Source organism: Xenopus tropicalis, chromosome 8 (assembly GCF_000004195.4).
Source record: "Xenopus tropicalis strain Nigerian chromosome 8, UCB_Xtro_10.0, whole genome shotgun sequence".
Lineage (NCBI taxonomy): Eukaryota > Metazoa > Chordata > Amphibia > Anura > Pipidae > Xenopus > Xenopus tropicalis.
The window spans coordinates 427,002-442,635 of record NC_030684.2 but is presented as its reverse complement, the minus strand read 5'-3'; the positions used below and the strand labels follow the sequence as shown (position 1 = coordinate 442,635).

Genomic DNA, 15,634 nt, shown 5'->3' with positions numbered 1-15,634 from the left:
CTGAGATTCTAGCTATCTGTATAACAGCATTCTGTCACAGTGGCACAGATCCTATCTGATCCCCCCATTGTAAGCAGCAGTCCTGCCCTGCTTTATGGCTGAGATTCTAGCTATCTGTATAACAGAGCATTCTGTCACAGTGGCACAGATCCTATCTGATCCCCCCCCATTGTAAGCAGCAGTCCTGCCCTGCTTTATGGCTGAGATTCTAGCTATCTGTATAACAGAGCATTCTGTCACAGTGGCACAGATCCTATCTGATCCCCCCATTGTAAGCAGCAGTCCTGCCCTGCTTTATGGCTGAGATTCTAGCTATCTGTATAACAGAGCATTCTGTCACAGTGACACAGATCCTATCTGATCCCCCCATTGTAAGCAGCAGTCCTGCCCTGCTTTATGGCTGAGATTCTAGCTATCTGTATAACAGAGCATTCTGTCACAGTGGCACAGATCCTATCTGATCCCCCCCCCCCATTGTAAGCAGCAGTCCTGCCCTGCTTTATGGCTGAGATTCTAGCTATCTGTATAACAGAGCATTCTGTCACAGTGGCACAGATCCTATCTGATCCCCCCCCATTGTAAGCAGCAGTCCTGCCCCTGCTTTATGGCTGAGATTCTAGCTATCTGTATAACAGAGCATTCTGTCACAGTGGCACAGATCCTATCCCCCCCCCATTATAAGCAGCAGTCCTGCCCTGCTTTATGGCTGAGATTCTAGCTATCTGTATAACAGAGCATTCTGTCACAGTGGCACAGATCCTATCTGATCCCCCCCCATTGTAAGCAGCAGTCCTGCCCTGCTTTATGGCTGAGATTCTAGCTATCTGTATAACAGAGCATTCTGTCACAGTGGCACAGATCCTATCTGATCCCCCCATTGTAAGCAGCAGTCCTGCCCTGCTTTATGGCTGAGATTCTAGCTATCTGTATAACAGAGCATTCTGTCACAGTGGCACAGATCCTATCTGATCCCCCCCATTGTAAGCAGCAGTCCTGCCCTGCTTTATGGCTGAGATTCTAGCTATCTGTATAACAGAGCATTCTGTCACAGTGGCACAGATCCTATCTGATCCCCCCCCATTGTAAGCAGCAGTCCTGCCCTGCTTTATGGCTGAGATTCTAGCTATCTGTATAACAGAGCATTCTGTCACAGTGGCACAGATCCTATCTGATCCCCCCATTGTAAGCAGCAGTCCTGCCCTGCTTTATGGCTGAGATTCTAGCTATCTGTATAACAGCATTCTGTCACACAGATCCTGGTTATATTTGGGGTGAGGGTGAGAGTAAGGGGTGCATGTGGGTAGGATTGGGGGCAGTTAAAGTGACAGTATTAAGGCAATCATTCCCAGTTATTCTGTGTAGCTCTGCAGGAATTCCATGAGAAGGAGGTTGGCAGCCGGAGGTGCCAGGAATCGGAGGCTAATGGGCACGGTGCCACACACAGAGAGGACGGGGCAGGTGGATCCCACCCCCTTGTGCAAACGGATGGACAGGCCGATGCCAAGCAGGTAAGGTCCCACTCATGTCCGTGTCTCTGGCCTGACAGCTTGGTGCCCCCGTCCCGCTCACCGTGTATCCCTGTTCTGTGTGCATTACAGGATGGGCTGGGTGCCTGCAGCTGGGAGCCAATCACAGACGATCTGCAAGGTGAGAAGCCCCCCATGTCATATTAAAGCCCCTAAGTATCAGCCTGCGGGTATCTTGTCGAAATGTTGGACCTACTGGGGGTCAGGTAACGGCATTGCCCCTACTTGCCCCAATCCCTACACCCCTTTATATGCCGTCACCCACGGCAAGCTGCCATCTCAGTGCTCTAGTACCACCCACGGCAAGCTGCCATCTCAGTGCTCTAGTACCACCCACGGCAAGCTGCCATCTCAGTGCTCTAGTACCACCCACGGCAAGCTGCCATCTCAGTGCTCTAGTACCACCCACGGCAAGCTGCCATCTCAGTGCTCTAGTACCACCCACGGCAAGCTGCCATCTCAGTGCTCTAGTACCACCCACGGCAAGCTGCCATCTCAGTGCTCTAGTACCAGCCAGCACTCGAATTACAGACCCCCTGTCGCTGCTATCTCAGTGCTCTAGTACCACACACGGCAAGCTGCCATCTCAGTGCTCTAGTACCACCCACGGCAAGCTGCCATCTCAGTGCTCTAGTACCACCCACGGCAAGTTGCCATCTCAGTGCTCTAGTACTAGCCAGCACTCGAATTACAGACCCCCTGTCGCTGTTATCTCAGTGCTCTAGTACCACCCAGCACTCATTGCCATCTCAGTGCTCTAGTACCACCCAGCACTCATTGCCATCTCAGTGCTCTAGTACCACCCAACACTCATTGCCATCTCAGTGCTCTAGTACCACCCAACACTCATTGCCATCTCAGTGCTCTAGTACCACCCAACACTCATTGCCATCTCAGTGCTCTAGTACCACCCAACACTCATTGCCATCTCAGTGCTCTAGTACCACCCAACACTCGAATTACAGACCCTCTGTCGCTGCCATCAGAGCATTCTGGCCCACTCTGTGCTGGGGTAACAGCCCTTATACCCACCCCAGTTGCTGCCATCAGTCTAGCCCATGGCATTTGCTCTCGGGGGCACAGAGCAGACAATATTCTCCTATTTTTATAGGATTTCAACTAAAATTAGAGACACAGACTGAAGAAAATCGACTGCTAAGAGGTCAGATACAGAGTCTTCAGGTAAGTGGTACCTGTGTGTAAGTACCTGAAGGGCTGGACCTGGGTATATGTGGGGTGGGGGTATGTGGGTATATATGGGGATGCGGGTATGTGGGTATATGTGGGGTGCGGGTATGTGGGTATATGTGTGGATGCGGGTATATGTGGGGGTATGTGGGTATATATGGGGATGCGGGTATGTGGGTATATGTGTGGATGCGGGGGTATGTGGGTATATGTGGGGATGCGGGTATGTGGGTATATGTGGGGTGCGGGTTGTGGGTATATGTGGGGTATGTGGGTATATGTGGGGGTGCGGGTATGCGAGTATATGTGGAGTGTCTGGGTATATGTGGGTATATGTGGGGTATGTGGGTATATGTGGGGGTGCGGGTATGCAAGTATATGTGGGGTGTCTGGGTATACGTGGGGTTGCGGGTATGTGGGTATATGTGGGGTATGTGGGTATATGTGGGGGTGCAGGTATGTGGGTATATGTGGGGTGCGGGTATGTGGGTATATGTGTGGATGCGGGTATATGTGGGGGTATGTGGGTATATATGGGGATGCGGGTATGTGGGTATATGTGGGGTGTGGGTATGTGGGTATATGTGGGGTGCGGGTATGTGGGTATATGTGGGGTGCGGGTATGTGGGTATATGTGTGGATGCGGGTATATGTGGGGGTATGTGGGTATATATGGGGATGCGGGTATGTGGGTATATGTGGGGTGCGGGTATGTGGGTATATGTGTGGATGCGGGTATATGTGGGGGTATGTGGGTATATATGGGGATGCGGGTATGTGGGTATATGTGTGGATGCGGGTATATGTGGGGGTATGTGGGTATATATGGGGATGCGGGTATGTGGGTATATGTGGGGTGCGGGTATGTGGGTATATGTGTGGATGCGGGTATATGTGGGGGTATGTGGGTATATATGGGGATGCGGGTATGTGGGTATATGTGTGGATGCGGGGGTATGTGGGTATATGTGTGGATGCGGGTATATGTGGGGGTATGTGGGTATATATGGGGATGCGGGTATGTGGGTATATGTGGGGTGCGGGTATGTGGGTATATGTGTGGATGCGGGTATATGTGGGGGTATGTGGGTATATATGGGGATGCGGGTATGTGGGTATATGTGTGGATGCGGGGGTATGTGGGTATATGTGGGGATGCGGGTATATGTGGGGGTATGTGGGTATATATGGGGATGCGGGGGTATGTGGGTATATGTGGGGTGCGGGTATGTGGGTATATGTGTGGATGCGGGTATATGTGGGGGTATGTGGGTATATATGGGGATGCGGGGGTATGTGGGTATATGTGGGGTGGGTATATGTGTGGATGCGGGTATATGTGGGGGTATGTGGGTATATATGGGGATGCGGGTATGTGGGTATATGTGGGGTGCGGGTATGTGGGTATATGTGTGGATGCGGGTATATGTGGGGGTATGTGGGTATATATGGGGATGCGGGTATGTGGGTATATGTGTGGATGCGGGGGTATGTGGGTATATGTGGGGATGCGGGTATGTGGGTAAATGTGGGGTGCGGGTTGTGGGTATATGTGAGGTATGTGGGTATATGTGGGGGTGCGGGTATGCGAGTATATGTGGAGTGTCTGGGTATATGTGGGTATGTGGGTATATGTGGGGGTGCGGGTATGCAAGTATATGTGGGGTGTCTGGGTATACGTGGGGTTGCGGGTATGTGGGTATATGTGGGGTATGTGGGTATATGTGGGGGTGCAGGTATGTGGGTATATGTGGGGTGCGGGTATGTGGGGGTGTGGGTATGCGGGTATGGCACCCCTGTAACTGAATCTCTGTATGTTCCCAGGAGCAGATGGCAAAGCTACAGGAGGAACAGAGCAAGGTGGGTGAGCAGTTCCCATGCTGTGGGTGTGGGAAGCCATTGCCCAGTTCATGCCCATTTCATGCCCAGTTCATTGCAGGATTTAGAGAGAGGGACAAGGAGAGAAGGCAGAAGGTGCCCTAGCGCCACACACTGTGCCCTGTATTACCCCCAGGTTTGAGCTCTTTGCCCCGCACACTAACCCCCCGACCTGCTCTTCCCTTACAGACTGCGGAGAAGCTGAAGAAGAAACACGACAGGTCAGTATTGTGGGCACTTGGGCACCGGGGCACCGGGAGCTCCTGGCAGCCTCTCAAGGGCAACTTTCCCCTTTTGTTTGCAGTTTCCTGCAGCTCCAGGGAGAGAAGGAGGCTCTGTACAACGACAGCAGGTAGGTACATCCCTCCCCCCACTGTGCCAGGTATGTGCCTCTCTGTGGGCCCTACCTGCACCTACCTATAGGGCCCCCCCCCCGCTGCCCACTGTGCCAGGTATGTGCCTCTCTGTGGGCCCTACCTGCCCCTACCTTTAGGGCCCCCCCCCGCTGCCCACTGTGCCAGGTATGTGCCTCTCTGTGGGCCCTACCTGCCCCTACGTTTAGGGGCCCCCCCGCTGCCCACTGTGCCAGGTATGTGCCTCTCTGTGGGCCCTACCTGCCCCTACCTCTAGGGGCCCCCCGCTGCCCACTGTGCCAGGTATGTGCCTCTCTGTGGGCCGTACCTGCCCCTACCTTTAGGGGCCCCCACCGCTGCCCACTGTGCCAGGTATGTGCCTCTCTGTGGGCCCTACTTGCCCCTACCTTTAGGGGCCCCCCGCTGCCCACTGTGCCAGGTATGTGCCTCTCTGTGGGCCCTACTTGCCCCTACCTTTAGGGGGCCCCCTGCTGCCCACTGTGCCAGGTATGTGCCTCTCCGTGGGCCGTACCTGCCCCTACCTTTAGGGGCCCCACCGCTGCCCACTGTGCCAGGTATGTGCCTCTCTGTGGGCCGTACCTGCCCCTACCTTTAGGCAGTACCTTTGGGTCAGGCTATTCCAGTTGCTGGTGTCGGCACTGTGACCCACTGGGAGAAAAGCACCAGGGGCCCGTATGTGAGGGCTCAGGCCAGCAGTTTAACTCAGTCAGTACATTGTGTAGTAAGAAATCCTTACTGTATGTGGCACCCCCAGACGCCCCCCGTACAGCTCTTTCCTGCCCCACTGCCCTTTCTCTCTGTGACCCCATTACTGTTGCCCCCAAAGGACCAAAATTGAGGAGATTCAGCAGAAGAAAGAAGAAGAAATTAAATCTCTGACCTTGCGGAACCACAAGTTACAGCAGGACATGCAGGCAGCACAGCAGGTAAGTGCCGGCGAGACATCACCCCCCAGAGACAGCCTCTAGTACCCAGAGACAGCCAGGCCACAGTAGGTGGAACCCAGAGACAGCCTCTAGTACCCAGAGACAGCCAGGCCACAATAGGGGGAACCCAGAAACAGCCTGGCCACAGTAGGTGGAACCCAGAGACAGCCAGGCCACAATAGGTGGAACCCAGAGACAGCCAGGCCACAATAGGTGGAACCCAGAGACAGCCAGGCCACAATAGTTGGAACCCAGAGACAGCCAGGCCACAATAGGTGGAACCCAGAGACAGCCAGGCCACAATAGTTGGAACCCAGAGACAGCCAGGCCACAATAGGTGGAACCCAGAGACAGCCAGGCCACAGTAGGTGGAACCCAGAGACAGCCAGGCCACAAGAGGAGGAACCCAGAGACAGCCAGGCCACAAGAGGAGGAACCCAGAGACAGACAGGCCACAATAGGGGTAACCCAGAGACAGCCAGGCCACAAGAGGAGGAACCCAGAGACAGCCAGGCCACAATAGGTGGAACCCAGAGACAGCCAGGCCACAATAGGTGGAACCCAGAGACAGCCAGGCCACAATAGGTGGAACCCAGAGACAGCCAGGCCACAATAGGTGGAACCCAGACACAGCCAGGCCACAATAGGTGGAACCCAGAGACAGCCAGGCCACAGTAGGGGGAACCCAGAGACAGCCAGGCCACAGTAGGTGGAACCCAGAGACAGCCAGGCCACAATAGGTGGAGCCCAGAGACAGCCAAGCCACAGTAGGTGGAACCCAGAGACAGCCAGGCCACAATAGGTGGAACCCAGAGACAGCCAGGCCACAATAGGGGGAACCCAGAGACAGCCAGGCCACAATAGGGGGAACCCAGAGACAGCCAGGCCACAATAGATGGAACCCAGAGACAGCCAGGCCACAATAGATGGAACCCAGAGACAGCCAGGCCACAATAGGTGGAACCCAGAGACAGCCAGGCCACAATAGATGGAACCCAGAGACAGCCAGGCCACAATAGGTGGAACCCAGAGACAGCCAGGCCACAAGAGGAGGAACCCAGAGACAGCCAGGCCACAAGAGGAGGAACCCAGAGACAGCCAGGCCACAATAGGTGGAACCCAGAGACAGCCAGGCCACAAGAGGAGGAACCCAGAGACAGCCAGGCCACAAGAGGAGGAACCCAGAGACAGCCAGGCCACAATAGGTGGAACCCAGAGACAGCCAGGCCACAAGAGGAGGAACCCAGAGACAGCCAGGCCACAATAGGTGAAACCCAGAGACAGCCAGGCCACAGTAGGGGGAACCCAGAGACAGCCAGGCCACAATAGGGGGAACCCAGAGACAGCCAGGCCACAGTAGGTGGAACCCAGAGACAGCCAGGCCACTAAAGGAGGAACCCAGAGACAGCCAGGCCACAATAGGAGGAACCCAGAGACAGCCAGGCCACAGTAGGTGAAACCCAGAGACAGCCAGGCCACAGTAGGGGGAACCCAGAGACAGCCAGGCCACAATAGGGGGAACCCAGAGACAGCCAGGCCACAATAGGGGGAACCCAGAGACAGCCAGGCCACAGTAGGTGGAACCCAGAGACAGCCAGGCCACAGTAGGGGGAACCCAGAGACAGCCAGGGCAAACTGCATACAGGGCTGCCATACAGTACTAGTTGGCGGGCAGTGCCACAGCTCCTGTAGGTGGCACAAACAAACAAGTGGGCATTGTGTTCTTCCCTACAGAGCTGCGCGGAGCTGAGAGAGCAAGTACAGAGCCAGAGGCAGGAGCACGAGCGTGCCCTCCATGGGGTACAGGAGCAGGTAGGTGCCCATTCCTTTGCCCTTATTCCTCTGTTACATAGTTACATAGTTACATAGGGTTGAAAAAAGACCTGTGTCCATCAAGTTCAACCCATCCAAGTAAACCCAGCACACCTAACCCACACCTACCAATATATACTCACATACATAAACTATAAATACAACCACTAGTACTAACTGTAGATATTAGTATCACAATAGCCTTGGATATTCTGATTGATCAAGAACTCATCCAGGCCCCTCTTAAAGGCATTAACAGAATCTGCCATTACCACATCACTAGGAAGGGCATTCCATAACCTCACTGCCCTCACCGTGAAAAACCACCTACGCTGCTTCAAATGGAAGCTCCGTTCCTCTAATCTAAAGGGGTGACCTCTGGTGCGTTGATTGTTTTTATGGGAAAAAAGAACATCCCCCAACTGCCTATAATCCCCTCTAATGTACTTGTACAGAGTAATCATGTCCCCTCGCAAGCGCCTCTTTTCCAGAGAAAACAACCCCAACCTCGACAGTCTCACCTCATAGTTTAAATCTTCCATCCCCTTAACCAGTTTAGTTGCACGTCTCTGCACTCTCTCCAGCTCATTAATATCCTTCTTAAGGACTGGAGCCCAAAACTGCACTGCATACTCAAGGTGAGGCCTTACCAGGGACCTATAAAGGGGCAAAATTATGTTCTCATCCCTTGAGTCAATGCCCTTTTTTATACAAGACAGCACTTTATTTGCTTTAGTAGCCACAGACTGACACTGCCTGGAATTAGACAACTTGTTATCAACAAAAACCCCTAGATCCTTCTCCATTAAGGATACCCCCAACACACTACCATTCAGTAGATAGTTTGCGTTTATATTATTTCTACCAAAGTGCATAACTTTGCACTTATCAACATTGAACCTCATTTTCCAGTTTGCTGCCCAGTTATCTAATTTTGTCAAATCGCTCTGCAAAGCGGCACATCCTGCATGGAACTTATAGTTTTGCACAATTTAGTGTCATCAGCAAAAATAGAAACAATACTGTCTATGCCCACCTCCAGGTCATTAATAAACAAGTTAAACAGCAAAGGCCCAAGGACTGATCCCTGCGGTACTCCACTAACCACACTGGTCCAATTAGAAAATGTTCCATTTACAACCACTCTTTGTACTCTATCCTTCAGCCAGTTCTCTATCCAATTACAAATATTATGTTCTAGGCCAATATTCCTTAATTTGATCATTAACCTTCTGTGAGGTACTGTATCTGTGCCCGTTATCTGCACCCTGTAACAACTACTTTCCAGCATTGCTAAACCCCCTCTTCTCTTTCTCTGGCTTCTCCCTGTCCCTTCATGTTGCGCTGGCACAGGTGGCATGGCAGAGCGCAGAGAGCCAGGAGCAGGTGGATACCATCCTGTCTGAGAATGATGCCCTGCGCACCAACCTGGCCGCATTAGAACAGGTAATGTGCCCATCGGACCCCGTGCCAGCCGGCTCTGCCAGTCCCACTTATTCTCTCTCTGCGCTTTATCCCTAATGCTCTCTGTGTATTGTGGGTATATTGTGAGTATTGTGGGTATATTGTGTGTATTGTGGGTATATTGTGTGTATAGTGGGTATATTGTGTGTAAAGTGGGTATATTGTGTTTTGTGTGTATTGTGTATTTCTCTAGCGGCCCTCCTGTCAGTGCAGACGTTAGGGGTTTTGTCTGTGATCACCTCTGGAGGCAGGACAGAGACTTGAACTTAGTGGCTCCTGGTCCCTCCCACCCTTAATAATACAGTTAATGATTTTAAAATAATATATCAACAAGGGAACATCCACAAAAGCTAAGGATGACTGGGCACTTGGGCACGCAGAGCTGCCCCTACAAGTGCAGACTGACACCTAATGGTGGGCACTTAGGCACGCAGAGCTGCCCCTACAAGTGCAGACTGACACCTAATGGTGGGCACTTAGGCACGCAGAGCTGCCCCTACAAGTGCAGACTGACACCTAATGGTGGGCACTTGGGCACGCAGAGCTGCCCCTACAAGTGCAGACTGACACCTAATGGTGGGCACTTGGGCACGCAGAGCTGCCCCTACAAGTGCAGACTGACACCTAATGGTGGGCACTTAGGCACGCAGAGCTGCCCCTACAAGTGCAGACTGACACCTAATGGTGGGCACTTAGGCACGCAGAGCTGCCCCTACAAGTGCAGACTGACACCTAATGGTGGGCACTTGGGCACGCAGAGCTGCCCCTACAAGTGCAGACTGACACCTAATGGTGGGCACTTAGGCACGCAGAGCTGCCCCTACAAGTGCAGACTGACACCTAATGGTGGGCACTTGGGCACGCAGAGCTGCCCCTACAAGTGCAGACTGACACCTAATGGTGGGCACTTGGGCACGCAGAGCTGCCCCTACAAGTGCAGACTGACACCTAATGGTGGGCACTTAGGCACGCAGAGCTGCCCCTACAAGTGCAGACTGACACCTAATGGTGGGCACTTGGGCACGCAGAGCTGCCCCTACAAGTGCAGACTGACACCTAATGGTGGGCACTTAGGCACGCAGAGCTGCCAAATTAAGTGCTGGCTGACACCTAATGGTGGGCACTTGGGCACGCAGAGCTGCCCCTACAAGTGCAGACTGACACCTAATGGTGGGCACTTAGGCACGCAGAGCTGCCCCTACAAGTGCAGACTGACACCTAATGGTGGGCACTTAGGCACGCAGAGCTGCCAAATTAAGTGCTGGCTGACACCTAATGGTGGGCACTTGGGCACGCAGAGCTGCCCCTACAAGTGCAGACTGACACCTAATGGTGGGCACTTAGGCACGCAGAGCTGCCAAATTAAGTGCTGGCTGACACCTAATGGTGGGCACTTAGGCACGCAGAGCTGCCCCTACAAGTGCAGACTGACACCTAATGGTGGGCACTTAGGCACGCAGAGCTGCCCCTACAAGTGCAGACTGACACCTAATGGTGGGCACTTAGGCACGCAGAGCTGCCAAATTAAGTGCTGGCTGACATGCCACTGGGACACACAGGGTACGCAGAGCTGCCCATAAGTGTGAACCCCACAGCAGGACTACAGCGCCCATCTGCCTAATAACCTGCTTATACACCCGGAATAAAAGGTAAGTGGGATCCCCAAGCCGAGTACAGAGCGGGGAGCTCACAGAAGGAGCTAGCTTCCCTACCTGTAAATGCGGGTAGAAAGTCCCGCTCACACTGGGGACACAGCCGCTCGGCGCACTTCCTGGTTGCTAGGGCAACGCGCGCCGAACGTAGGCGCGCAACTAAGATTCGCGCCAGAACGTCGGGCGCGATGACGTCACCCCAGGCGCCCCTGCACCGCGGACACAGCGCGCCATTACAGGAGCGCTCCCTAAGCAGCGCCATTATAGCAGCAAAGCTGCAGTTTTCCCCTGTTATAATAACAAGAAAGCCTACTATAACTGCACTATACAACGCAGATTAGGCACTATTATACCTACTGGCATGGAGAAAGCAGACTCACTCAAGGACCTCAGAGAGGTCATACAATCAGCAAAAAAACAGAAGAAACCAGATAAACTACCTAAGTGCAAGGTATGTAAGCACTCTCTGAGAAAGTCAGAGAGAAATTACTGTACTGACTGCAAACCTGCCTCACAGACTCCTTCTGTAGCTGAGCCTCCTACCCTCTCCCCACAAGCATCACAGGCTCAGGATGCAGCCTCACTGCCAAACACCCCTCAGGCCAACTCCCCATTACCCCCAGCCACTGACCAGCCATCTATAGCAGAGGCACCTATACCCATGCCCTGGGAGGATAATCCGCTGGCCCATACTTCTAACCAAGTACCAGCCCAGTTTGGGGAATTCCTACAGTGGATCATGAACACAGTACAACCCCAAGGGGGGCAGACTAAAGCCCGTGATAATAGGAAGCGCAAGGCCACAGTCACCTTACCTTCCTCCTCAGAATCAGAAGAGGGGCTAGCTTCAGACTCAGAGGCAGACGACTTACTCAGTCAGAATTCAGATTTTTCAACCCATTCACAACCCCAATCAGAGTCAGACTCTGACGAGGAGGGAACAGCCTCTGCCTCCCCAGAAACCTCAAAAAGGTTACTAAGGGAGATGATGCAGACACTAGAGATTAAGGATGAGACTGTACCCCTATCTAGGGCTGATAAACTTTTGGGAGTCCAAAAAAAGTCCAAACTAGCCTTCCCAGTATTCAATTCCCTCACACAGGCAATTGAGGCAGAGTGGGCCCAACCTGAGCGCCGAATTGCGCTCACACAAAGATTTTTCAAAACATACCCGGTACCAGAGGAACACCAGAAGAAGTGGGATAAAGCACCTAAGGTTGATTCCGCAGTAGCCAGGCTATCTAGACAAACTGCCATACCAGCCGAGGAGGCGGCATTTAAAGATCCCTTAGACCGCAGGATGGAATCCATTCTAAAACGCTCTTATACACAAGCAGCAGCGATCCTTAGACCCGCAGTAGCATCAGCAGGCTTAGCCCGAACAGCCAGACATTGGGCCTTGGAGTTAGCACGTCATCCACCAGCATCTAAACAACAGTTACAACTGGAGGTGGACAAACTATCCACCACCTTGTCATTTCTAGCAGAATCCGCCCTAGAAATTACCAGATTAGCAGCCAAAGCGACTTCCAACGCAGTGGTGGCCCGCCGAGCCCTGTGGTTACGGCATTGGTCAGGAGACACTGCTTCTAAGATGAGGTTATTATCACTAAAGTTCACAGGAGAGTCCTTATTCGGACCTGACTTGAAACAAATCATATCAGACGTTACTGGGGGGAAAAGCACTTTCCTTCCCACCGGCAAGAAACAAAGATTTGATTCCTCTAACAGATACTCCGGGAGGAGAGGATGGAACTCACAATCGAGACCATTTCGCCCCTTTCGTTCAGGATTCAGGAGCTCCCCAGCTGATCAGGGGGCAAGACGTGGCAGACCCACATGGCAGCAGCACGCCCGCAGCAATACCAAGAAACCAAACGCGACCAAACCCAACTCAGCCTGACTCAACCAGGCAACCGGGGACACAAAACGTTGGGGGCAGATTACAGCAATTCCTGGGAACATGGGAAACACACGTTACAGACAAGTGGGTACTAACCATAATCAGTCAAGGCTACAGAATCCCTTTCACGCCACAGCTTCCACAAGGAAGGTTTCTCCCATCATCCACTGCACCGCACAAACAACACTTGCTCCAACAAGCAGTAAATACCCTACTACTTTCAGGAGTAGTAGAACAGGTCCTGGAACACCACAAATACAGGGGTTTCTATTCCAATCTGTTCCTGGTACGAAAGAAGGAAGGATCCTTCAGACCAGTCCTCAACTTGAAACCACTAAACCCAATGGTCCTAAACCAAAAATTCAAGATGGAATCCGTACGATCAGTAGTAGCCGCTATGGAACCAGAGATCTTCATGACGACGATAGATCTACAAGACGCTTACTTACACATACCAATCTACCCAGCATCACGCAAATACCTCAGATTTGCAATCAACAATTCACACTACCAGTTCACAGCACTACCCTTTGGGCTATGTACCGCACCATGAATTTTTACCAAGGTACTTGCACCAATAGTGGCATACCTGAGAACCCTGGGAGTGCACATCATACCATATCTGGACGACCTGTTAATAAAAGCACCCACTGCACAGCAAGCAGTAAAGGACACCAGCCTGTGTCTTCAAGTCCTAACACAACACGGCTGGTTGATCAATTACCGCAAAAGCTTCCTGACTCCATCCCAGACGATACTATTTCTGGGCCTAATTTTCGACTCCAAGACACAGAAAGTCTTCCTAACCCAAGACAAGGTCAACGCATTAGTCTCGACAACTCGAGCCTTCCTAACCAAACACAGAACCTCAGCAGAGGATTGTCTACGCCTCCTGGGTCTCATGGTATCAACCCTGGAGGCAATACCATTCGCCAGATTTCACCTCAGACCACTACAGCTCAACTTCCTGAGGTGCTGGAACAAGAACCACCAGAACTTACAACAAGAGATCCATATTACCCAGACAACCAGGGCCAGTCTTCTCTGGTGGACGGAGAACAACAACCTCCAACAAGGAAGGAGTTGGACAACCGCTACCTGGCAAGTGGTAACCACCGATGCCAGCCTCAGAGGATGGGGGGCAGTGTACAAAAACCTCACACTCCAAGGAATCTGGTCCAGAGAGGAAAGCCAATTACCAATCAATGTGCTAGAACTCCGAGCAATCGCTCTAGCACTAGAGAACTGGTCAACAATCCTACAAGCTCAGGCAGTCCGAGTACAATCCGACAATGCAACTGCAGTAGCTTACATCAACAAACAGGGAGGCACACACAGCAGATTGGCTATGCAGGAGGCCTCCAGGATACTTGCTTGGGAAGAACGCACAGTACCGAGCATCTCAGCAGTCTTCATACCAGGGGTGCTGAATTGGGAAGCGGACTATCTGAGCAGAACCACAATCGACCACGGGGAATGGTCGCTCAACGAAGAGGTCTTCCAACAACTCCTTCACAGGTGGGGGACGCCGGAGATAGACATATTGGCATCACGACACAACGCAAAACTACCACTTTACTGTGCCAGAACGAAAGATCCAAGCGCGGCGTTTGTGGACGCACTAGTGATACCATGGGACTTCAGGATGGTATATGCATTCCCGCCACTTGCCATCTTACCCAGGGTAATCAAGAAATTGAAACAGTCCAACACAATCACAATGCTGATAGCCCCGGACTGGCCGAACAGAGTGTGGTACTCAGATCTCATCAAATTGTCAATTGCCAAGCCCTGGCGACTACCTCCTCGACCCGACCTATTAACTCAAGGGCCAATAAAGCACTCCAACTTACAGATGCTCCGCTTAACTGCGTGGCTCTTGAAACCGAGTGGTGGCAGCAACAAGGATTTTCACAGAACGCCATAAACATCTTCTTACGAGCCCGCAAGCAGTCTACAGACAAGACGTATCATAGGGTCTGGAGGACCCTCCTCAATTGGTGCAGACACAGGGACATTTCTTGGAAGGACATTTTCACAATCCAGGTGGTGGAATTCCTGACGGAAGGGTTTCAGAAAGGACTGGGATTACGCACCTTAAAGACCCACATTTCAGCAATCACAGCACTGACACACTTTAAATGGGCTGAAGACCCTTCAATCCAGCAGTTTATCAGGGGTGTTACCAGAACACGACCACCCCTCAGGGAACCCCTAGCAACATGGAATTTACCACTGGTTCTATCTGCGCTACAACAACCACCATTTGAACCTTTATCTTCATGTGAGCTAAAGTGGCTATCATTTAAAGTGACTTTCGCGATTACATCAGCTAAACGAGTGTCCGAGTTGGCGGCACTATCCAGCAAGGAACCATGGCTCACACTTCACCATGACAAGGCGGTACTCAGGACCTCACCAGGGTTCCTGCCGAAGGTAGTTACAGAACGTCACATGAACCAAGATATAATCTTACCTTCCTTCTGTCCAAAACCATCAAACAAGAAGGAGAGACTGCTTCATAAATTGGATGTGGTCCGGGCACTCCGGATTTACTTAAAAAGATCGGCAGACTATAGACAGTCAGAGAGCCTCCTAATATCATATTCTACTACACAAAAAGGAAAAGCTGTATCTAAAAGGACTATAGCCCGTTGGCTAGTTGAAACTATCCATACAGCATACGACAGAAAAAATGTGCCCAGACTGTTCGCAGTAAAAGCCCACTCTACACGGGCACAGAGTACCTCATGGGCACTACAGAACCTAGCAACAGCAGACCAGATCTGCCGAGCAGCCACTTGGGTCTCACCAAATACCTTTATTAAGTTCTACAAGTTAAATGTTTACGCTTCTCAACCGGCCGTGTTTGGCCGAAAAGTTTTACAAGCGGCTGTGGCATAGTGCCAAG

General features: G+C 52.1%; 1 protein-coding gene across 3 annotated transcripts in view; it reads left to right on the top strand.

Annotated features, from left to right (window-relative positions):
* Positions 1-15,634, top strand: part of gripap1 (GRIP1 associated protein 1) — a 96,866-nt gene that overhangs the window by 13,974 nt on the left and 67,258 nt on the right. For 2 of the 3 annotated variants that reach the window (XM_031906869.1, NM_001171524.1), the window contains 8 exon segments: positions 1,363-1,508; positions 1,599-1,647; positions 2,638-2,708; positions 4,539-4,574; positions 4,782-4,813; positions 4,897-4,944; positions 5,793-5,892; positions 7,627-7,704. In XM_031906869.1, coding sequence (XP_031762729.1) covers positions 1,363-1,508; positions 1,599-1,647; positions 2,638-2,708; positions 4,539-4,574; positions 4,782-4,813; positions 4,897-4,944; positions 5,793-5,892; positions 7,627-7,704 — 560 coding nt within the window. 3 annotated transcript variants of the gene reach the window in all.